The 22,322-nt window shown below is 48.5% G+C and overlaps 2 protein-coding genes across 2 annotated transcripts; one reads left to right on the top strand and one right to left on the bottom strand.

The window, feature by feature from the left end:
- Positions 1-233: 233 nt before the first annotated feature.
- Positions 234-21,136, bottom strand: GRM2 (glutamate metabotropic receptor 2). Its single transcript, XM_020999009.2, is given in 7 exon segments — positions 234-927; positions 1,413-1,587; positions 7,535-8,613; positions 11,465-12,302; positions 17,858-18,166; positions 18,168-18,971; positions 21,015-21,136. Coding segments are annotated over 6 exon segments (2,655 nt in total). The 5' UTR covers positions 18,348-18,971; positions 21,015-21,136; the 3' UTR covers positions 234-853.
- On the top strand, positions 12,785-15,664 carry LOC110216940 (IQ domain-containing protein F6). Its single transcript, XM_078152344.1, has 3 exons — positions 12,785-12,862; positions 13,118-13,183; positions 15,302-15,664. The coding sequence occupies exons 1-3, from the start codon at positions 12,845-12,847 to the stop codon at positions 15,662-15,664; spliced, it is 447 nt and encodes a 148-aa protein (XP_078008470.1). The 5' UTR covers positions 12,785-12,844.
- Positions 21,137-22,322: the final 1,186 nt, after the last annotated feature.

A 22,322-nucleotide genomic window follows, 5' to 3' on the forward strand; every position in this document is an offset into this window, starting at 1 on the left:
TGCATGGTTTAGGCTTGCCTGACCCAGAGGAAGCTCTGCTGGGCTAGGACCCAGGAGCCGGTAGTAACAAGGTGATGCTGCTATGGCCCTGGCTCCATGTAGCCCTCCTGGTTACAGCAAAGGATGGCACCATCTAAGTACCCTATCCATGACATAAAACTCCCCCTCCCTCTGCCCCTACCTTTTTGTATTAAAGGCACCCGGGATTAGGGCAAAGAGGACAAGGGCTTGGATTAAAAAAAAAAAACCAACAGACTTTATTTACAGAAATTACAAAATAAACCACAGATAAAGTATTTTGCAGGAAGACTGGATGCTCCCTCCTCCTCCCCCCTTAAAATAACATATAAACAATTAAAAGCCCTAGGACATAAAGTAGGGATTAGGAGTTGGGCCCGGGGCTGGAAGCACCTTTGATGTAACACGGATTGAGGAGCCTGGCTCTTCTATTTTCCTCCCATTTCGGGGCTGCATTCCTAATACATAAACCCTTTGATCCCAGGCCTTCAGCATCTCTACTTTCCTCTGACCCGCCCAGATCTTTCCCTCAGGGTTTCCATTGGACTCCACAGGTTCAAACAAAGCCAATGCCATGACCTATTGGATGAGCACCCTATTCTCCCAACATTCTTCAGCAGCTTCTGACCCTGGGCCAAGGTTGGGAGGTGGGATAGGGTTAGGCTGTTGACAACCTATAGGGGTTAGGTGAGATGACAGTGTTTGGGGAAAGAAATGAAGTGACTTGGGGTTATTGCAATGCTCCAGGCTTGTCTGCCTGGGTCCCAGGGGATGGGGCCCTGTGCTACCTCCCCCATCTTTAGCCATGGAACCAAGTTGTTTTGGGGTTCATCCCTCAGAGTGATGAAGTTGTGGAATCTACCACCTCCCGGCCATTACATACCGTAGGAACAAACTGGGAGCCAGAGCCTAGGGAGAGAAAGCAGAAAGTTAGTAGTGGGGACAAGGGGGCGTCATGAATCATATAGAAGGGCAGAAGAGGGCATCTACTCAAAAAGGGGGGTGTATTCTCAGGCTCAGATAAACCCTCTCTATGGTGGTGGATTTCAGGGAAGGGTCTATGGGGTCTTCTGCTACAGAGACTTCTCTTTTTAACTCCTTTCTCTTTCATTCTGTTCTATTCTCAGTGGACAACCATTCTATTTCCCTCAAAAAATGAAATTAAATAAGGTCACACACCTGGTGACTTGAATATGAAGCAGCTGGAATCTGGGGGAGAGTGGGTATAGACCAGGTTTTGGTGGAGGACTTGGACTCAGGAGTGGAGGGCCAGGGTAACCTATGACCCTAAGGCATAGTTATGGGGACTCTGTGATGATGGGAGGTGAGGATGGGGAGGATGGATGGAGCTCTTCGTCTGGGAGTGCCAAAGAGGCCCAGGAGCACAGACTGACCATGGGAGATGCTGGAGCCAGCAGCTGTGACACTGAAGCGGCTGGTGGGAGCTCGGTGACTGACTACATTCTTCTGTGGCTGGAAGAGGATGATGTGAAGTTTGGGGGTGAAGAGGCAGCCTAGAACCACAGAGCCGCTGAGGCTGACAGACACACACATGGTTGTGGTCTGCACCTGGAGGGAAGTGTACCAGGAGTCAGGTCGTCTGTATCACAGCATTCCCCAATTCTCCACCCACACAAGAGAGACCTCCCCTACCCCCAACATATCTTGGAATCCTGTTATGAGTCAAAGAACCACAGAACATCAAAGTTAGAAGAGGCTTTGGAATGTAGAATGCTACATTTTCATCATTTACATACTGGAACATGTGAACAGAGGGTTGGGACCCAGGAAGTTTGCCTGGAATTGAGAGAGGTCTGGAAACCATACCATAAGGGGCTCAAGGAATTAGGTGTTAGCCTGGAGAAGAGAAGATTTAGGGGATCATGAAAGCTGCCTTCAATATTTAAAGGTCCATCACATAGAAAAGGGATTTGGATGAGGAACTTATTGCAACTATGGCTATGAAATAATTCACATCACAAGGTCACGGTGATCATAAAAGACCAATATATAATTTTGATTACATAAAATTAAAAAGCTTTTGCGTGTATCAAAATCTATCCTGCCCTGTAGGAAAACAGAAGAGGAAGGGGATAAGAGAAGGGAGCGGGAGAGTTAGAAGGGAGGGCAGATTAGGGGAATGGGTATTCAGAATGCATGCCATCTTGGGGTAGGGGGAGGGATGAGATAGGGAGAAAATTTGGAACTCAAAATCTTGTGGAAGTGAATGTTGAAAACTAAAAATAAATAAATTTTTTAAAAAAGCTTTTGCATGGACAAAATCAATTCAGGAAAAACGTCTTTGCAGGGTGTACTGGAGCCAGCTTGGCCAAGCTTACAAGGACCAATGGCTTGATTTTCAGCCTAGACTTCAGAAAATGATGGACAAAATGCTTATAATGCAAATTAAACTTAAAAGTGTGTCCTGCGTACATTTTGCCCTGAAGAGCTGGGTGGTAAAACCTTTACCAGGGCACCACTGAAATGTCATTGATAAAAGCCAGATACCATAGATACATAAGGAACTGACACAGATATATGATTTAAGAGCCATTCCGCAGTGCATAAATGTCAAAGGATATTCTAAAGAAGAATTTCAAGCTACAAATGACCATGCAAAACCATTCTCCAAGCCACTAAAATGAAGGGCAATTCATAAATAAAAGTAAAGCAACTCTGAGGTCTCACTCCACACCCTGCGCTAAGATGATACAAAATGCCAACATTCACATAGGTTCTCAAATTTGGCGTCATCCTCAATCACTGCAAATATCTAATCAGTTGCCAAATCTTGTCATTTTTTCCCCCTACAACATCTCTTGCATATATGCCCTTCTGTCCACTCACATAGCCACCCTCCTTCAAGACCTTTTCACTTCTTTTCTGAAATATTGCAATAACCTTCTAATTGGACTCCCTGCCTCAAGTCTCCTCCCAAGGCAATCCATTCTCCACACATTTTCTGCCAATGTCATCTCACTACTCAATAAACTCTAATGGCTTCCTATGACCTCTAGAATCACACATAAACATATGTCTTGGGTGTTTAAAGCTCTTCACAACTTAGTTCCTTCTAATCTTTCTAGTCTTCTTATATATTACCTCCTGCTACATCCTCTATGGTGTAGCCCTACTGACTATTCCTCACACACAATGTTCCATCTTCTGTCTTTGGGTCTTAGCACTGGTTGTCCCCCATGCCTACAGTGTTCTCTTCCTTAACTTCTTCTCTGAGAGAGAATCCTTGACTTCCTTCAAGCACCTTTCTGGTCCTCCCTTCGCCACCCTCCATATGCTTCCATATTCCGTGTTTCTTGTTTAAAGCTACCTTCCATCTACGCTGTATTTATTTTGCATGTACCAATTTTAATGAACATGTTGTCTCCCCTATTAGAATGTAAGCCTCTTGAGGCTAGAGACTATTCTTTTTCTTTGTATCCATAGCAGTATTTGGCACACAGTAAGTGCTTAATAAATGCTTGTTAATTGACTGTGGGAAAGCAGGCATACTAGCACTCTATTGATGAAACTGTGAACTGCTCTAATGCTTCTGGATAACAATTTAGAATCATACAAGAAAAATGACTGAACTATCCATATTCTTTAACTCAATGATGTCATTATTAGGCATATACCCAAAGGACGTCAAAGACAGAAACAAAGGTCTAATATATACCAAAATATTCAGAACAACACTTTTGTGGTAAGAAAGAACTGGAAACTGAGCTTCCATTGGCTAGGGAATGGCTGAACTGTGGCATGTGAATATAATGGGATATTATCACGCCATAAGAAATGACAGATATAGGAAGTGAGAGAAGTATGGGAAGATTTATATGAACTGACATAGAGCAAAAGAATCAGAAGGAAAAGAACAAGATATACAACCACTACAATAATGTAAATGAACGCAAGTAGCTGAACTCAAAGTTAATTGGGAAAATTGGGAAAAAAAAATAACCAACTCAATAATGGTCCAGGAGAACAATTCATCAAATATAGATCCTTCATCTGAGAAGAGGTGGGGAAGTACAAGCAGAGAATACTATCAACATTGTCAGAGGCGGTCACAAGGTCAGTTGTTTTTGTTTAACTGTTATTCTTCATATAAAGGAGGGCTCAATTCTGATGGGGTTGGGGTAGAGCCAGAAATGACAGCAATTTAAAACCAAAAGAAATCAATAACACTATTTTTTTAAAATAAAAAAAGTCTATGATATAAAAAGTCAGTGTTATAGAAGTATAAAAGAGGAAGGAAGGAAAGAAGGGAGAAAAATGAAAGAAAGAAGGGAGGAGAAAGGAAGGGAAAGAAAGAAAAAGAGAAAGAAAGAGAAAAAGAAAGAAGAAGAGGAGGAAGAAGAAGGAACAAGGGAAAAAGAAAGGAAGAAAGGGATGGAGTAAGGAAGGAGGGAAGGAAGAAGAGAAAGAAAAAGAAAAGGGTGAAAGAAAAAGACAGAAAAAGGAAGAGAAAGAAAAGAAAGGAAGAAAGACAGACAGAAAGAAAGAGGGGCAGCTAGGGGGCGCAGTGGATAGAGCTCTGGCCTTGGAGTCAAGATGGCCTGAGTTCAAATCCGACCTCAGACATATAATATTTACTAGCTGTGTGACCCTGGACAAGGCACTTAACCCTGATTGCCTCACAAAAAAAAAAAAGAAAGAAAAGAAAAGAAAAAAGATTCAGTGCTTGGTGTAAGAGGGTAGAACTGGGACCAAAGAGGATCAGGGGAATCCCACAAAGGCAGATTTCAGCTTAGTATGTTAGAATTCCTTAACAAGTAGAACTACATAACAAAGAAATGCACGGCCTTGTCAAGTAGTGAGCTCCCATCACTAGCATATTTGACTAGAAGCCAGATGACTCCTTGTCAAGGACATTGTGGGAGGGATTCCTGCATCAGAGAGGAGTCAGCCAGACAATAAAAGTAGCCTAGGACATTTGTGTAGAGATTTATGATTTACAAAGCACTTTTCACCCATCATCCCATTTCATCCTCACACCGCCGCTGTGAGGCAGGCGTCATCATCAACCACATTTTACAGATGAGACTGAGGGACTCCACCATGGCTGCAGAGCCAATAGGGATCAGCAGTGGGATTCTAGTTCAGGCTGTTCCTCTTTCCAAATAGAGCACACTTCCCACTACCTCCCCAACTCAGATGGAAGGGAGATCCCTTCCAACTCTATTGTTCTAGAGCAAGACATGACCCTAGTTTTAACATGAAAGAGCCCTGGGATCAAGGACTTGCGTTCAAGGTCCAGTTCTAGACTGTCAACTTCTCTGAGACTCAACTTTCCTCATCTGTAAAATGGGTATGATATTACATGCTTTTCCTATATCATAAGGTGGTTGTGAGGAAAGTTCTTTGGAAACCCCAAATGCTGCTGAAATTTGAGTAAAACAGAGGATTGTCAGCTAGAAGGGGCCATAGAGATTCATATCTGACCTGTTCATTTTTAGAGGCCTGTATGCGGGTGTTTTGGGGTGGCTAAGTGGTGCAATGAATACAGTGCCAAACCTAGAGTCAGAACAACCAGAGCTCAAATCCAGCCTCAGACACTTCCTAGCTGTGTGACCCTGGGCAAGTCACTGAACTCTGTTTGCCTCAGTTTCCTCATCAGTAAAATGAGCCGAAGAAAGAAATGGCAAACCATTCCAGTGTCTTTGCCAAGAAAACCCCAAATGCGGTCACGGACAGTAAGACATGACTGAAATGACTGAATACACTAGTGTTTAGGTCGCCAGGAAGCCCCTTCCGCGGGTACAATATAATCCTTCTGTACAAGCTTCTTTTAGAAATTGGTAACAATAATAATAACTGGCATTTATTTAGGGCTTTAAAATTTGCAGAGTCCTTTATGTATTTCAGTTCATCTGGGCCTCAAAACAACACTGTGTAGGGAGGTGGCAAGAGAGGTCTTATTCTGTCCATCTTACACATGAGGGAAAATAAGGCAGAGAGTTAAATAACTTACCTAGGATGACAGCTAGTAAGTGCCTGAAAAGAAATTTGAACACATGTCTTTCTGACTCCAAGTCCAGGACTCTGACCACTGTGCTATGATGGCTGAGGTCAAGCCGACTCATGACATTTAAGATTGGAATGGACCTCACAGAACATCTAGTCCAACTGTTCTATTTTACAGACGAGGAAACTGGTATAAACAATAGAAGACATTTGCCCAATGTCACATAAGTTAAGTAAGAAGCCAGGTTTAAACCCAGGTCCTATAACTATCCAAAGCCCAGTAGTGGACGGTGAAGGAGGGCAACAGAGGCTGAAGGCAAGCAGTAAGCTGCTTGGAGGGGTTCCTGGCCATGTCTCAGTTAAACAGAAAATGACAACTGAGTTAGCTGTCAGAGACAGCAATTGTCATTTATGTTCAAGGATAGAGGAATCCATTGGCCAAGGGGAAGCTTTGGGGCAAGTGGAGGAAGAAGGATTCTAGAAATTACCTGTACTTCCCTCCTCCCCAAACTGAGGCTCATAGTAGGACTGAAATAGCTTAGGGAATCCTAACTTATCTCTTCCAACATGCACTGGACTTGAGAAAAGGGTTTAAATCTCATCTTAGATGCTTACTCCATGTGGGATCCTGGGCAAATCACTTAACACCTCTGTGCCTCTAAATTTCCTCTTCTATAACATGAGGATGTTGGACTTCTTGGCCCCTGGAGTCTGACTTCCAGCTCTAAATCTGTGATCCTATGACCCCACCCCAATCATATCTTTCCCTCCTTCTTCTCCCTCCCCCCCAGCTATTTTCTCTTGTACCTTTCTTCTATTTCTATCCCTAATCCACCCATGTACCTTTCTCTCTCCCACATGTCCTATACAATCAGGCACTTGAATTCAGCCAAGTCCCTCTCCTGCTGAGGTGCTAGGGGAGAGTGGAAACAGTGTTTGCTGACTTTGGAATGTAAGCTCCTTGAGGCCAGGCACTGTGCCCTTTATGTGCATCCCAAGTGTTTAGCACATGTCTGGCACAGAGTAAACATTTAATAAATGCTTACTGATGAGTGATTGTTGGTTAATCTGAAGTCAAAGAACCTGGGTTTGAATCCCAGCACTGCTACTAGCTTTGTAGCCTTTGTTTCCCTGAGTTTCCTCATCCGTAAAATGGGGATAATAACATGTGTGTGGGAAAGTGAGATGAAGAAATAAGAAAATGGATTGGAGGGCAGGTAGGTGGGGCAGTAGATAAAGCACTATCTCTGGAGTCAGGAGGACCTGAGTTCAAAACCGACCTCAGACACTTGATACTTACTAGCTATGTGACCCTGGGCAAGTCGCTTAACCCTGTTGCTTAACCCCCCCCAAAATGGATTGGAAAGGATTAAAGATCTACAGAAATGTGTTGTTTTTGCTTCATCTTCCTCCACCCTGCCCCGGGCTTCCACCCCCCCCACCCCCCCCTTCCATTCTCTCCCTCCATTTGTTCCTTCTCCCATCCCTCTGGTCTACTTCTGTGACCCGCTCAGCCTTCATTCCCAGCCTACCCTATGTCCCGGCTCACCCTGTAGTCACTGGAGGTGACATAGAAGATGGGCAGAAAGGCCAGCCAGATGATGCAGGTGGTGTACATGGTGAAGCCGATGAATTTGGCCTCGTTAAAGTTCTCTGGACACTTGCGGGTCTTGAAGGCATAGAGGGTGCACAGTGCAATGAGCAGCACATTGTAGGCGAGAGAAGCCAGCATACTGGAGTCCCGATGGTTGCAGCGCAGGGTTACCACTTCTCTCCTCTCGGGCCCTGTCTCCTTGCCTGTGCCCGGAGCCTCCACCAGCAGCCAGATGGTCACGATGAGCAGCTGGCCCGAGATGAGGGCCAGACAGATGGCCACCTGGGAAGCGGGGCTTATGAAACGTGGGCGCCGGGCTCCGTCTCGGGCGCCGCCACCAAAAATGCGTGCGATGCGGTTTGTCTTGGTGAGCAGTGCCGAATAGCAGACAGAGAAGGCAGTGCCCAAGCCAAGTCGTCGGAGGGCACATACCGCCGTGGAGGGCTTGGCAATGAACACGAAAGTCATGGAATAGCAGAGCAGGACACCAGCCAGAAGGATGTAGCAGAGCTCCCTGCCTGAGGCTTTGACCACAGGTGTCCCATTGTGGCGGACGAATACGCCCAGAACAAAGAGGGTGGCGAGGAAGCCCAAGCAGGAGATTGTGACTGGCCCCAGGGCCCACGCATCTCCCCAGCGGATGTACTCTTGGGGCAGCTCAAAGCACCCGGAGAGGCTTGCATTGGGCCAGTAGCCCAACCCACAATCAGTGCAGGTGAACTCATCCTTCAGATACTCATAGGGCTGGCAGGGAATGCAGAGCCAGCAGCAGACATCACCCGGCTGGACACTCTTCATCTCATTCTTCAGGCAGGGTTCGCTGCATCTGGAGGCCGGGAGGGCAGTGCCTTGGGTTGAGGCCCATGGGATGAGGCTGGTGTCCAGACTCAGGCCCTCAGCCCAATAGCCAACCTTTCGGTAGCGGTAGCGTCCGCTGCCTGCGCGGAGGTAGGTGAAGATATTGTATCGGCCGATGCCATCGCCAAAGCGGTCGAAGCGCACCTCGTTGTGGGTGTCAGCCGGGCGGAATGGTGCTGGGGGGAGGGGAAGAGAAGGAGGAAACAAGTAAGGGAACTGAGTCTTGAGTTTAGAGTCATTGACTCTAATCCTTAACCAAGCCCTAACCCCAAACCTGAATTCTACTCAGCTTTGAACCCAACTCTAAACCTCTCCTAGCCACTAAATCTAACCCTCCACTGAGCCTAAACCCCAAACGGCTCATAAACCCACCCTAAACACAAATACTAATCATCAGCTTTAACCTTACATTCACCCTCAAACCAATAATCCTGACTTTAACTCCATCATTAAACCATAGCCTTGATGTGGGGTCCATCTCCAGTCATCTCCCGGTCTATATCTGGCCACTGGACCCAGATGGCTCCGGAGGAGAAAGTGAGGCTGATGACCTTGCACAGCCCTCCCTCACTCAAATCCAATTGACTTGCAAGTCCCCTTCCTGATGTCATGGTCTGCTTTGAGAATGTAGGATAAACAGCAGCCTGCCTTGATTTCCTCCAGCCTTACGGCCTTGCTCAGCTGCAGCATTAGCCCCATCAGACCAATCCCCAACTCAAAACCACACCTAACAGCAATTCTAATTTACACAGTTTCCCAAATGACCCTTACCTACACCCCACCCAATCCCAAACACAATCCTGACACTAATGTAATATTAATTCCATTCCCAGCTCTGATGTGCATCAATCCCTGCTCTGCTGGGAGTACCCTGTGCCACCTTCGGCAAATCACTTAACTCTTCTGGACCTCAATTTTTTCATCTCTAAAATGGGGATAATAGTAATGGCTATGTCCAACTCACTGTTCTTAGGAAGCTCAAACGAGATCAAATCCACAAAACCCTTTGCAAACTTGAAAGCCAGATTGAAAGGGCAGCTGTTATTATTAGTTCTGCCCTCCAGGGCCAAGTAAGTAAAGGAAAGTTTAATCTTGCTTTCTCATGCTGGCCCTTCAGCTATTTGCAGACTGTGATTGGGTCTTCCTGATGCTTCTCTCCTCTAGGCCAAACACCCCCAGTTCCTTCAGGGATCCTCCATATTCTTAGCATGCTGGTCACCCCCTTCTGGGTAGGTCCCAGCTACTTAGTGCCCCCACCTAAGATGTGATGCTTAGAGTAAACAGCAGAACTCTCACCTTTCTGCCTGGGGATGATGCTGTGGGTTATCAATGCAACCCAAGATCATTCATTAATTAAGTTAATTAATGCAGCTTTTAGTGGCCTGTGTCTCACAATTATTGATAACAATAGCTAGCATTTGCAGAGCACTTTAAGGTGTACAAAGTGGTTACAAATATGATCCCATTTTATCCTCCCAAACAACCCAGACAGGTAGGAGTTATGATTACCTCCGTCTTACTGATGAGGAAAAACTGACGGAGAGAGGTTAAGTGACATGCTGGAATCACACAGCTAGTAACTATCTGAGGATTGATTTGACCTTGGGTCTTCCTGACTTTGGGTCCAGGTATCTAGCCACTGTTCCACATAGCTACCTAGGATTGATACTTACATTGAATTATGTTGATCCAGTAATTCCTAGGCCTTCTGAAATCATGACATTTTGCCCTTGTTTTCACAATAGCTCGTGCCTTCCCTCCAAAGAACACGTTCTTGATATATGTTTTTTTTTTCTTCAAGGAAATAAATTTAAACTAGCTATGTTTTAGGGTTAAAACTCATGAGAACTCCATAGTATTATATGGAATGAATATAACCTTGTGGGGACAGAAAGCAGTTGGACAATGACTCTTCCCATCGCCTGACCCTTAATCTGACCCTTCACATCAACCCCAACCAGTTTCCCCCTCCCTCAGGCTACCCCACCAGTCTTTGCCGAGCCTTTCACATCTAGTACCCAGAACCCTCACCTCCTTCTGCCTCTACAGTCCCGGGATGGTTAGTGATTGAGGGGGAGGGTGGGTATTAGTCAGTAGATGTTTAGTACAATGCTTATTGACTAGGACTGACTGTCCCCTCTTTACATGCTTGTCCTCATCCTGAGCTTAGGGTTGTGGGGCTAGAGGGAGATCCCCTACTTTAGATTATTTCATGGCTCCTTACATCCTCCTCCACTCCCTGGGAGTCCAAGTAAGCTTGAACGACTCCCCTCCTCCAGACCTCACTCTTTAGGTAGCCATCACATCTCCAAACACTGCTCTTCTTCATCTCTCTACTTCTAAGACTGCCTTTCCAAGGTCCAGTTGACAGAGCTCTGATTTAAGGCCTGACAGTAATCTTGCCTCTGCCACTAAGCTTACCTGTGTAACTTGGGACACAGCTTTTGCCTTCGCCTCACCTCAGTTTCCCCCCATCCATGTGACAGGGCCAACAGCCCATGTCCTCCATCCCCATCCAAGGTGTATTGCACACAGATGGTCATCCCTATCATCAAAACCTCTCAATTGTTATCTGGGTTGGCCTTTTGCTCCGTAGTTATTGTCCTTGATCTTTTATTCCAAACAAACTAGCCCCCCAGCTAGCTGCCCCAAATCTTCCTACTTTCTCTCCTGTGTATTGAGCAGACTATCCATCTAGGCTGTATGGTTTAGGAGAAATGGTCTGACTGGGGATCAGGGAATTATCTTCCTACTACCCATGTGATCTGAGTCAAGGAAGTAACTTGATTTGTCCTACTACTCTCTCCCACCTCCTATTTTCCTCACATTTTGTCTGGATTTCTCCCACCCCCCCACACACACTCACATGCACACACATATATCCTTCCTATTAGACTATAATTCCTGTGAAGAGTAACTATGCCATTTTTCTTTTTACTATCTCTATATCCTTAGCACTAGCTCAGGGTATTGCACATAGTAGGTACTTAATAAATGCTTGTAAAATTGAAAAAAAAGACTCATTACCATCAAACTTGACATTGAGCATGAAGTCTTTGTAGAGTCGCTTCCCATTGACAGGGCGCATGGCATCACAGAGATGGGTGGTGTTGGGACACAAGGCCTGGTGCATGTTGTGTAAGCTGTGGGCCATGGCGTACACGGCATTGACCACAAACATAATTTTGGACTCCTGCTCAAAGGGTCCTGTCTTGAGTGAGTGGACCCCACAGTCCCGCCGGCGGAAGCTACACCCAAACTTCTGCTCCCAGAATTCTCTAAACCAAGGATTTCGGCTGTTGTTCCATGGGTCAAGGGCTCGAAAATAGGTGGCAAAGTCACTGATGGGGTAGGAGGCCAGTTCAATAGTGAGAGCACCCTCTGCTGCCCCTTCACTGCCTGCCACCACACTTTCCAGGGCACCCCAGCCGTCACTGGCCACCCACGTGAAGGAGGCATTGAGGCGTTGGGCAGCTGCCAAAAGTTCACGGGCATCCTCAGAGCGAGCAAACACAACAGCTACTCGGGCACTGGGTTTCTGCAACAGGGCCCGAACCACACCCTCAAAGGCAGCCCGACTCATGGCCCGGCCCACCTTCTCTGAGGTGGCCACACAGATGTTGTGGGCCCGGGCCTCCAGCTCAAAGGCCTCAATTCCAGTCTCCCCATAGTCCCCCTCTGAGGCCACAGTTGATACGTAGGTCCAGTTGAAGAAGCGGAGGATCTCAGCCATGGCCTTGGCCTGGTAGAAGTCTGGAGGTACTGTACGAGCAAAGTAATCATAACGGGACTTGTCGCTGAGCTTAGCACTGGTTGATGCATAGCTGATCTGTGGGATTTGGAAAAGCCGGAGGAGGTTGGCTACCTGGAAGAGAAGGCAGGTGTCTGAAAGTCAGCGTCCCAGGAGTTTCAGATTGAATGACTTATCTGATACTTGTTGGGGACTAAACCAGGTTCCTAGCTCACTCGCTCCCTAGAAGAGACCTCCCAAGGAATCTCTCCACTCCTTGGACACATGGCTTGTAGACTCACCCCTTCCCAGGTGGAATTCAGTCCTGCTTCTTGAGCTTTAGTTTGGGTGACCTGCTCCCATCACCACTGCTCTAACTATTCCTCATTCAGGTCCTTCCCACAGTCCCCATTTTACTGGGAGGACTTCATGTTTCCTTCCCTTAGAGACCCAGGAGCCCCACTTCTTTAGAACTCTGTCCCCACCAGTGAGAGTCTAACCTCTATCCTTTTCTCCCTCAGTGGTTGGATGGAAATGAGTCAGAGTCACTCTTGTGACCTCATAGATGACCCTGTAACCCCCTTTTCAGACCATGCCAGGGCTGCCTTTTCAGACCACGCCAGGGCTGCCTAAGCTAAGGTCAAGAAGACAGCTGAACCATCATCTGTCTGGAAGCCATGGGAAGTCTAGTCTGTGTAAGGGATAGAACAGTGATAGTGGGCAAGAGCCTGGAGGTCCTCATATTTTCAGGGAGGAAAAGGCTGATTTGGACCAAGGGTTGATCTTCCCTGAAGAAAGGGAAGGACCAGATTACCTCTGGAGATCCCTGAGCAAATCCAGAATGGTGCTGGGGGCTTTAGGTCCCTTAGAGTCTGGATTGGGGTGTGAGGAGTTGGACAGCTTCCTTTCTCCCTCTTCACCCCTCCCCTTCTCCCTCTCCTCCACACTAGGCAGCACAAAGAAGGAAAAAGAAGGAGCGAGAAACAGAAGAATCAGAAATAAATGGAGAAGCAGAGGTAGGGAGAGGCATCTTGGAGGAGGCAGGGTTTTTGCTTTGAGTCCTTGGTGTGGGATTGGATGGACCAAGGGGGCAGTAGAGTGATTTGGGGTTAGGAAATAGAAAAGTGTTTTTTGTTTTTGTTTTGTTAAGAAGACTGGGGCAAGAGATTTGGGAAAAAGGCTTGAAGATGAGGGTTGATGGGGAATCCATAGCTGGACTTGATCCATGCATGGAGTAGGGGCTGGTAGGAGAAGAGAAGAAAGAGAAGGGGAGAGGGGAGAATAGAACAAAAAAAGGAGAGAGGAAGGGAGAGACAAGAGAGAAAAGGAAGGAGAGGAGAGGAATAAAAAAGGAGAGAGGAGACTAGAGAAGAGGAAAGAAAAGGAAGGAAGGGAGGGAGCAAGAAGGAAGGGAAGAAGAAAGAAGAGAAAAGGAAAGCTGGTGGAGAACTATGGGAGGGAGAAGGAAGATGGAGAGCAGAAAGGAGAGAAGGGAGACAAAAGTGAGGAAATACAGAAGAAAGCACACAGCTGCTCTCTTCACTTCAAGTTGCCAGGCCAAGTGCAGTCCAGGATACTGCAAGAACTGCTGGATGAGACTATTGAGCCTTTTACTGAGGCACTATCAGTGATCTTTGAAAGATTTTGTGAGGTGCTGCAGAACTAGAGGAAAGCAAATATTCAGACTTGGGAGAAGGGGAGGGAAACAAGAGGAAAGTATGCAAGCCAGTGAATTCAACTTCAATGGGGGGGGGAATATAGACCATATAATTAAAGGCTTAGCTTGGGAACATCCGGAACAGAAAGCAATGAATGCCAAGATATCTTTAAGACATCATGCCAAACTAGGCTTATTCCTCTTTTGACAGAGTAATTGGACTGGCAGATCAGGTAGTTGTGGTCAACTGGTAGTTGACTTTGATTTCAATCAAGCATTGTTCAAAGTTTCTTATGTTGTTCTTCCAGACAAGATGGAGAATTGTGGGTTAGACAATAGTATCAGACAGAGTTTGAGCTGGTTAAATGACTGCACCTAAAGAGTGACCTGCAAGCTCCCTATGAGTCCATAGTACTACATTGCTGTCCATCTGGCCAGCTAAGGCCCTTAGAGCTGCATCTAGAGGCCTGGTGTCCAGAACAAAAGATACCATGGTTCTGCAGATCCCATAGAGAGTTGTGCTTAGTTCAGGGCACCACGCTCAAGGAAGGATGTTAACTAGTTGGGGAGTCAGGATTTGGGAGACTGAAGACTATGCCACCAAAGGATTGGTTGAAGGCCCTGAGGTTATTTAACTAGGAGAAGAAACACTTGGAGGGGAGGAGGGAGACATGATCCTTATTTTCAAGTATCTGCAAAAGTGTCACATGAAATAAGGCTCCATTTGATTTCTTTGCTTGGTTCTGGAGGGTAGAACCAAAAGCAAAGGTTGGGAAGTGTAAAGAGGCAGATTTAGGCTCCATGGGGAGGAAAGCTTCTCAAAATTAGGGCTCACCAAAGGTGAAATGTTTTACTTCTAGAAGTAATGGGTTTTCTCCTTCACTTTAATTCCTCAAGTGACAAATGGATGATCCCTTGTTGAGAATGTTGCAGAGGGATTCTTGATCAGGTCAGGTATGAGCTATGAGTCAGCTAGATGATGTCTGAAGTTCCTTCTAGGTCTGAGGAAAGAGTAGAGAGGAAAGGGAGAGGAGAAAAGGGAGAGAAAAGATGGAGGAGAGGAGGGAGAATAGGAGAGAGAAAAATGAGGGGAGAAAGTGTGTGTGTGTGTGTGTGTGTGTGTGTGTGTGTGAGAGAGAGAGAGAGAGAGAGAGAGAGAGAGAGAGAGAGAGAGAGAGAGAATAAAAGGAGAAGAATAGGGAGAAGAGAAACGAATCGGGAGAAGAGAGGAGAGGGAGAAGAAAAAAGAGAATAAGGAAGAGCAGGAATTGAGGAGGAGGGAGGAGAGGAGAGGACTGTGTAGGGGAAGTGAGGGGATGGGAGAAGCAGAGAGATTGCCAAGAGAAGATAGCAGACGGGCTAGGGAAGAAGAAGAAGAGAGGGGGTGAAGGACCAGTGCATTCCCGGCTGAGGGTCAGGGTCAAGGCTGGGAGAAAGCCTCCCTTTCCCCCTCTGAGCAGACCCCCTTCTACCCCAGGACGAGATTGAGGCAGCCATCAAGATCCAAGCCTGGTGGAGGGGCCTGCTGGTGCGACGGGCGTTGCTGCACGCAGCCCTCCGTGCCCGGATCATTCAGTGCTGGTGGCGGGCTGTGCTGGCCCAGGCACTGGACAAACGACGGCGGACGATGCTGCTGCTCTACTCGCGGCAGGAGAGCGCCGTGGTCAAGCTGCAGGCTCGGGTGCGCATGTGGCGTATTCGCCGCTGCTTCTGTCGGGCGCGGGCTGCAGCCTGCATCATCCAGGCGTACTGGCGCTGGTACGCCAGACGAAACCGAAAACCAGAAAGCGACCACACGACGGCAGAGCATTTGGAAATCGATATAAAAATTCTGGTTTAAAAATTCTGGAGCCCTAGAGGCTGCGGTAGCTGCGGAGGGACCGCGCGAACTCTACCTCTTTCAATAAAGAGTATGGACTGGACTAATCTGGTCTAATCTGGTCTGGCCTGGCCTGGTCCCTTTAGCCGATCCTCCACTGACCCAGGCCCTAGGGAATCCTGGACTCAGTACCGGGCAAGGACCTTGGAGAGAGCTTCTCGTTCAATGCTCAGTTTACAGATATGTAAACAATACCAGAGAGGGAACAGAATGTGCCCAAGTTTAGGAAGGTTAGGCAGGTAGTAGGGACCTCCAGGCTCTCTTCCTCCCTTCCTAGGGAAGATCCTCACCCCATTCCCCTACCATCCCCTCTGCCTCCTGACTAATTTATAGGAGGCTGCTCTACATTATCTCCGAAAGGAGAACTAGGGCCCCTCTACCCCCTCCTCCCACAGGAGGGTGGACCCAGGAAGCCTTGCTCCCAGCACTTGCTTGACTGTCTTCTGTTGCAGTTGGGAATAGCCCTCTTCCCTTGGCTTTTTTCCTCTCTCCTTTCTACTCCAGGCTGTACGTTGTACAGCTACTGCTAGCTTGGGGTGGGGACCAGCTGGGGATCAGGATTCTTGAGTTCTGTCCTTGGCAAGGGCCACTGCCTGGTGGAGTGCCTTGGGGACTGGACAGCGCCAGCTAAGAAGGTACCTGACAATGAGGGGAGGGGAAGGGAAAGAAGGGGAAACCCTGACCCCGGACCCTGTCTCTCATGGGCCAGAATGGCAGATGGTAAGAGCAGACAAGACCTCAGCTGGGCCTGCATTGGCTCACCCCTCCCCAGGGGCCTTCGCAACAGGATTCCCTCTTCAGGCCTTCCAGACAGAGCTAGATGTTGAGGGAAAGGAGAAAGGGACTGGTGTATAAATGTATGTACACATGTGTATTGTGCATGTGCGTATGTGGATGTCCTGGTGTCCTCCTGGACATGTGGGTGCCCCTACCATAGGAGGGTGTCTTCTCATCCCAATACCTCCCCTCATATCCAAAACCTCTTCTTCCTATTTCATTCCCTTCCACTCATCCCATCCAGATATCTGCTGACCTATCTCTCCAGATTTCAGTCTTCGTTTCTCTGTCCATTGGCCTTTCTTTCCACCTCCATCTCCTTGTACATTTCTCTAACTTGTCTTCCTGCCTTTGAGTCTCACTATCTCCCTGTCTCTCTGTCCTGTCTCTAATTCTCTCTTCAAGAATCCCTGTCTTTCACTACCTGTTTCTATTTCTATTCAGAAGCATCAGTGGCATACTGGAAAAAGCACAGGGTGTGATGTCCTGAAGACCTGGATCAAATCTTGCCTGAGATACTAGCTATGTGGCCATTGGCATATCACTCCACTCTTAGGAGCCTCAGTTTCCTATAAGACTGAGATAGCATCTACCTCACAAGGTTGTTTTGAGGATCAATTTCAGTCTATTCTCTTCCTGGGCCCCTCTTTTTCATCTGCCTCTGTGTCATACAATCTGTCCTCTTCTCTTCTTCCCCCTTCCCCCAAGATGTTTCTTGCAGGGTCCTTAGCATTTCGTGAGCTCTGCCTTGCCGTCTCTATCCATATTTCTCCAGATCTCTCACTATCTCTGTTTCCCCCCCATTCCCGTTGCCTGTCTTTTGCTCATCGTGTCTGCCTCTCCATCTCCTTCTTACAACACACCCTTTCTGTCTCTGTCTTTCTGTCTCTATCTTTGTCTCTGTACGTCCTTTTCTCACTCCCCTTGTCTCCATTAGGGCTGTCTAGAAATGGAACGGGCTGCTTTTGGAGCTCTTCTAGCAAAGGCTACGGAGCAGCTCACTTTCCCCCAAATGTATCAGGAAGGAAGGGATTGGACTAGATGCCTATAGATGGACCTTCTGAAGGCTTGAGATGCTGTGCTTTCATTTCTCATTCTTGTCTGTCTCTCACATCCGTCTCAGTGCATCGCTCTGTCTTGCTATCTCTATTTCACACTCCCTCTCTGCCTCGGACTACTTTTTTCTGTTTCTCATTCTCCTTCCTTCTCTATTAAGGTGTCTTATTGTCTCTATCTCTCTGCATCTCTTTTCTTTCCTCTCCCGTGCTTCTGTGCCTGTACCCTACTGCCCCTCCCACCCCTTTCTCTGCCCCGGCCCCTGCCCTTGTCCCTAACCAAGACTACTCTACCCCTGCCCAGGCCCTCCTCCCCGCGGACCTGGATAGAGACGTCGCTGTAGGAGCCGCCGATGACGCCGGTGATGGCTGTGGGCGGCTCGCCGTGGATGGCGTAGGAGCCGTCGGGGCACACGTGGCGGGAGCCTGGGGCGCCGCGGCTGAGGGAGGCGCGCACGAAGTCCAGAGCCTGCTCTAGTGCGTGCGTGTCGGTGGAACAGCTGTCCAGGATGTGCGCGCCCAGACGCACGCCAGGCAGCAGCCTCGGGTCACCGTTGATGCGATCCAAGGCGAAGAGCATGGCTTCCAGGCGCTGCACACCGCGCTGTTCGTTCACAGGGCCGCCGCACTCCCCGTTCCCCCCCAGCCCCTGGGACCCCCTTCTGGTGCACCGGGAACAGCCCGCCCAGAACCAGGTCCCCCGCCAGGCTTAGGGTCTTCTTGCCTGGGCTCCCAGCTCCCGCCTCGGCCCCACCCCTGGCTCCCCACAGCAGCAACAGCAGCAGCAGCAGCAAAGGCAGAGTTGGCCCCATTTTGAGGGCACCTGACCGAGGTCCCGGATGGGATTAGGGAGAGGAGACAGAGAGAGAGGAGAGAAAACAAAAGGAGGATATAAATGGGTAGGGGGAAAGGGGAAGAGAAAAAAGAGGTAGAGGAAGAGAAAGAGGAGGAAGAGAGGGAGGAAAGAGGAGAATGGGGAGAAGAGAAGGGAATCAGAAGGGGAGAGGTAGAGGAGAAAAGAGAAACAAAGGAAGAGGGAAGGGGAGGTGTGAGGGGAGGGGAGAAGTGATGAGAGAGACAAGAGGCAGGGGAGAGGAGAAAGGAGAGAAAAATAGAAAGGGGGGGGAGAGAGTGAGAGAAGGAAGGAGATGAAACAGGTAGCAGAGGTGGGGAAGCAAAAGGAGGAGGAAAAGAGATAATGAAAGGGAAGAAAGGATCAGCTAGAGGGGAGAAAAGACAGAAAGATGAAGGGAGAGAAGACAGAAGGAAGATGAGGCAAAGGATTCACTGGGAAGAGAAGGAAAGAAGAGTGTTGGATGAAAGAGAAGGAATAGGAGGCAGTGGGTTGGAAAGAAGCTGATGGGCTAGAGTGGAAAAAAAGACAAAGTGAGGATAAAGGGAGTGGGAGAGGAGGGAGAACAGAGAGAGAACAGCACCTGCAGAGAGACCAGAAACATGGAAGCTGGGCGAAAGGGAAAACCCAGTGGGCTTCCCCAACACTCCCATCTCACATACTCAATCACACTCTTGAGGGAAATGAGAGAGTTTACTTTGGGAGTCCAGGACCAGAGAAAAAAGATTATTCATTAAGCTGAAGGGGTGACAGTGATTGGCTTCTGACCTATTTCCCAGGGCCCCATTTTCTTCCCCCGTCCTTCTGTCCTTCACTATGTGGTCCCTGATCTTTTCCAGGGGCTGGCATGGAGGGGAGTGGGGAAAGAGAGAGAGAGAGAGGGGGGGAGAGAGAGAGAGAGAGAGAAGAGAGAGAGAGAGAGAGAGAGAGAGAGAGAGAGAGAGTTTCTCAGCTGGGCCTGGGAAAGGAGACACAGCCTTGGACAGAAGTGGAGGGAGATCTCATGCAAATGTCACAGCATTCTCAGATACCTGGTTTAAACAGCACAGTATCTGGTGAGGGCCTCACCACAACAGCAGTGCATGCTAAGATCTCTGATTTGTGTAATTCAGTTTCTAGGCAATACCTGGGCAGAGGCTCTTTTAAGAGGAAGAAGGGCCTCTGAGTTAACTTGGAGACCTGGGGTGGCTAGGACCAAGCTGGATGAACTTAGGTGTCTTTCCAGTGTCACACAGTCCCCTCCTAGTCTGTTTTTTGCTGATGGATTCCCAACAGTTGACCAAGATATGTGTGTTGTAGGGGGGAGGGGGGAAGATGAGAGGGAAACCAGGCATTTTAAGCTTCTGCATAGTTGGCTCTCTATATTTCTGCTTGTATGGCTGAGTAACTGTGTTACAGGTGTATATGGCTGCCTGTGTATATACAGGTGGGTGTGTCTGTATGCATTTGTGAATGTCTTTCTCAATGTGTGCTCAAATTTGTGTATGTGTCTGAATGTGTGTGATTCAGGTCAGAAATGTGGGGGAAGTTGGTTAGTTCCTACACTTTCCCTCAGGCATCAGAAAGGCACCCAAAAGCTGGGTCTAGGTTCCTATCTATTACCCTGAGGTAAAAGGGTGGGGGCAGGAGAAGGAGATGCTATTTCAGTGACTCAGTTTCCTCAGCTTGGCAAATATCTCCCATCAGTTCCCTCCCAGCATACACATTTTGCATTCTTTGTCACCAACACACATACAGCTCTCCTTCCTCACATATACATGCAGACTCCTTGATGCTCACACACAGTCTTGCAGCTAAATGCATACACTTCTTCCCTGGGAAATGTCACCTTTTCACAAAAGGCACAAGTTGGGTAAAACTGAGGCCCAGGGGAAAAGAGACACTTGTTCAGGGTCACCTGATTAGGTTTCAAGTGTTCTGACAACCCAATCCAAGGTTTTTGACATCTCTGATGGCCACCTGACCTTACTGTTTTCTTCCCTGGCTCAATAGGATCTCTCTTCCTCTTGGGAGCCCTGTCACTACCCCCTATTTATATCTATGGGGTTAACCCCATTCTCTCCATAAGAGAATATAAGACACTCTGTGAGGATCCAGGAATAGGAGGAGAGACAGACCGAGAAATGGAGGAGGCAGGATCAGAGACTCTAGAGACGGAGGAGGGGGAATCTAAAAGGGGGTGACAACCAGAGAAGAGTGGGGAGAAACAGACATGGAGGGGGGTGAAACAAGAGGGGGGAAGAGAAACAGAGGTGGAGAGGAAGAAGAGAGACAAGAATGGGGGAGAGATAGACAGGGAAGGGAGAGAAACAGAGACAGAAACAAGAAGTCGGAGACAGGGAGGGGGTTGAAAGAAAGGACAAGGAAAAAGACACAGACGGGGGTGTGGAGGAGAGATTCAGAGATACTGACGGGGGAGAGGTGGACTGAGAAAACGACAGAAACACTGAAAAGAGACGGCAGGACTGAGACAGAGGCAGTGATGGAGAGGGACCCAGACTGAGTCAGAGCCCTGAGGTAGAACAGGAAGGCAGGACGGGGCTCATCCTCCCCACCTTCAGGGGCTCTTGGGACTGGGACAGGGCGGGCCCTCAGGCTCCAGGGAGGGAGCCAGAGCTCGCCTTACCTGCCTTGGCTCGGTTCGGAGACGGAGATCAACTCGGCGAATGCTTGGGTTCTGGGCTCCTGGCTTCTCCGTTCTGGCTCTGGCTCCAGCCCGGGCTCCGAGCCGCTCTCCTGCCGCCCAGCTCTCCCAGCCGCTTTCATTCCCGCCTGCCCCGCCCCCGGCCCCTCCTCCCCTTTCCTCCCTGCTGGCTCTGCCCGCCCGCTCCGTCACTCCTCTTCAGCCCCCCCTTTCCCTCTCTCCTTTCTCCCCCTTTACCCTCTCCAGCCTCCCCCCTTTTCTCCGACTTTCCCCCTGCTCCTCGCTACTCCCTCCAGCTCTAGGAGTGAGGCCAGCTGCTACCTCCAGACCTCCTAGCCCCGGAGCTGTCCGGGCCGAGGTGCTGAACTCTGAGCTAACCTAGCCTTAGTGCACGTCTTCCCGACCCTGCCCAAGGACCATCAGTCCCCTGGCCTCTACCCCAGGCTAGTCCTTTTCTTGACTGCCCCCTCCTTAGTCTGGACTCCTCCCTAAGCCTAGACCAGCCTCTTTCCATCCCCTGGCTCCAGGATAGTTCCTCCTCTGACCCTCAGCGCTGATGGCCTCTGTCCCTCCTGTCAAATGGTATTCATTTCTCCCTGGAGAGGGAGGCCAGGCTTATACTTTGAGAGCAACCGATGGCGTTTGGGTCATTCCCTTCCCTTCCCCCGCCACAGTACCCTTTTTTCCTTTTCTTCACTGGGAGGTTGAGCAGCAGCAGTGGATAGACAGGTAGGAAGATGCCTGGGGCTTCACAAGGGCATGGAGCTGGGGTCCCTTTGTCAGTTCGTAGGACTATTTTTTATCTGCAAGTGACTACACGTGTGTGTACTAAAACATGTTCAGAACCTTTGACTAGTTCTGACAGACTGTCCCTCTCTGAGATGTTACTGGTACCTGGTATAATGCACGTCAAAGTGCTTGATGAAGCTTAAGACACTCATCAATGTGAAATATCATTACTTCTTCCTGCTCACAAGGCACTATGGTAGAGCATGTGGGGTGGGGGGAGCAGTGAGCACACCTACATTTACATGTGTTCTGGTGTCTGCATCTGTACACGTATGTATGTAGCTGCACATGTGTGTGTATGCGTGTCAATCAAAGGGAAGGAAGCAGCAGCGATATCCCTAAGTGAATATTCCTCCTCCTCTTCCACCAGAAGGTGGCCTTTCCCCATTCAGGCACCACCACTCCATCCAGGCCTGGGATGGTGATGGGAGGGAGTGGGGAAATCAACACTCTCACCTTTTTCTTCCTCAGCTCTCCAGCCCCAAAATCGGGGATCCAGGT

This window comes from Phascolarctos cinereus, unplaced genomic scaffold (genome assembly GCF_003287225.1).
Source record: "Phascolarctos cinereus isolate Bilbo 61053 unplaced genomic scaffold, phaCin_HiC Scaffold_4;HRSCAF=312, whole genome shotgun sequence".
NCBI classification, from domain to species: domain Eukaryota; kingdom Metazoa; phylum Chordata; class Mammalia; order Diprotodontia; family Phascolarctidae; genus Phascolarctos; species Phascolarctos cinereus.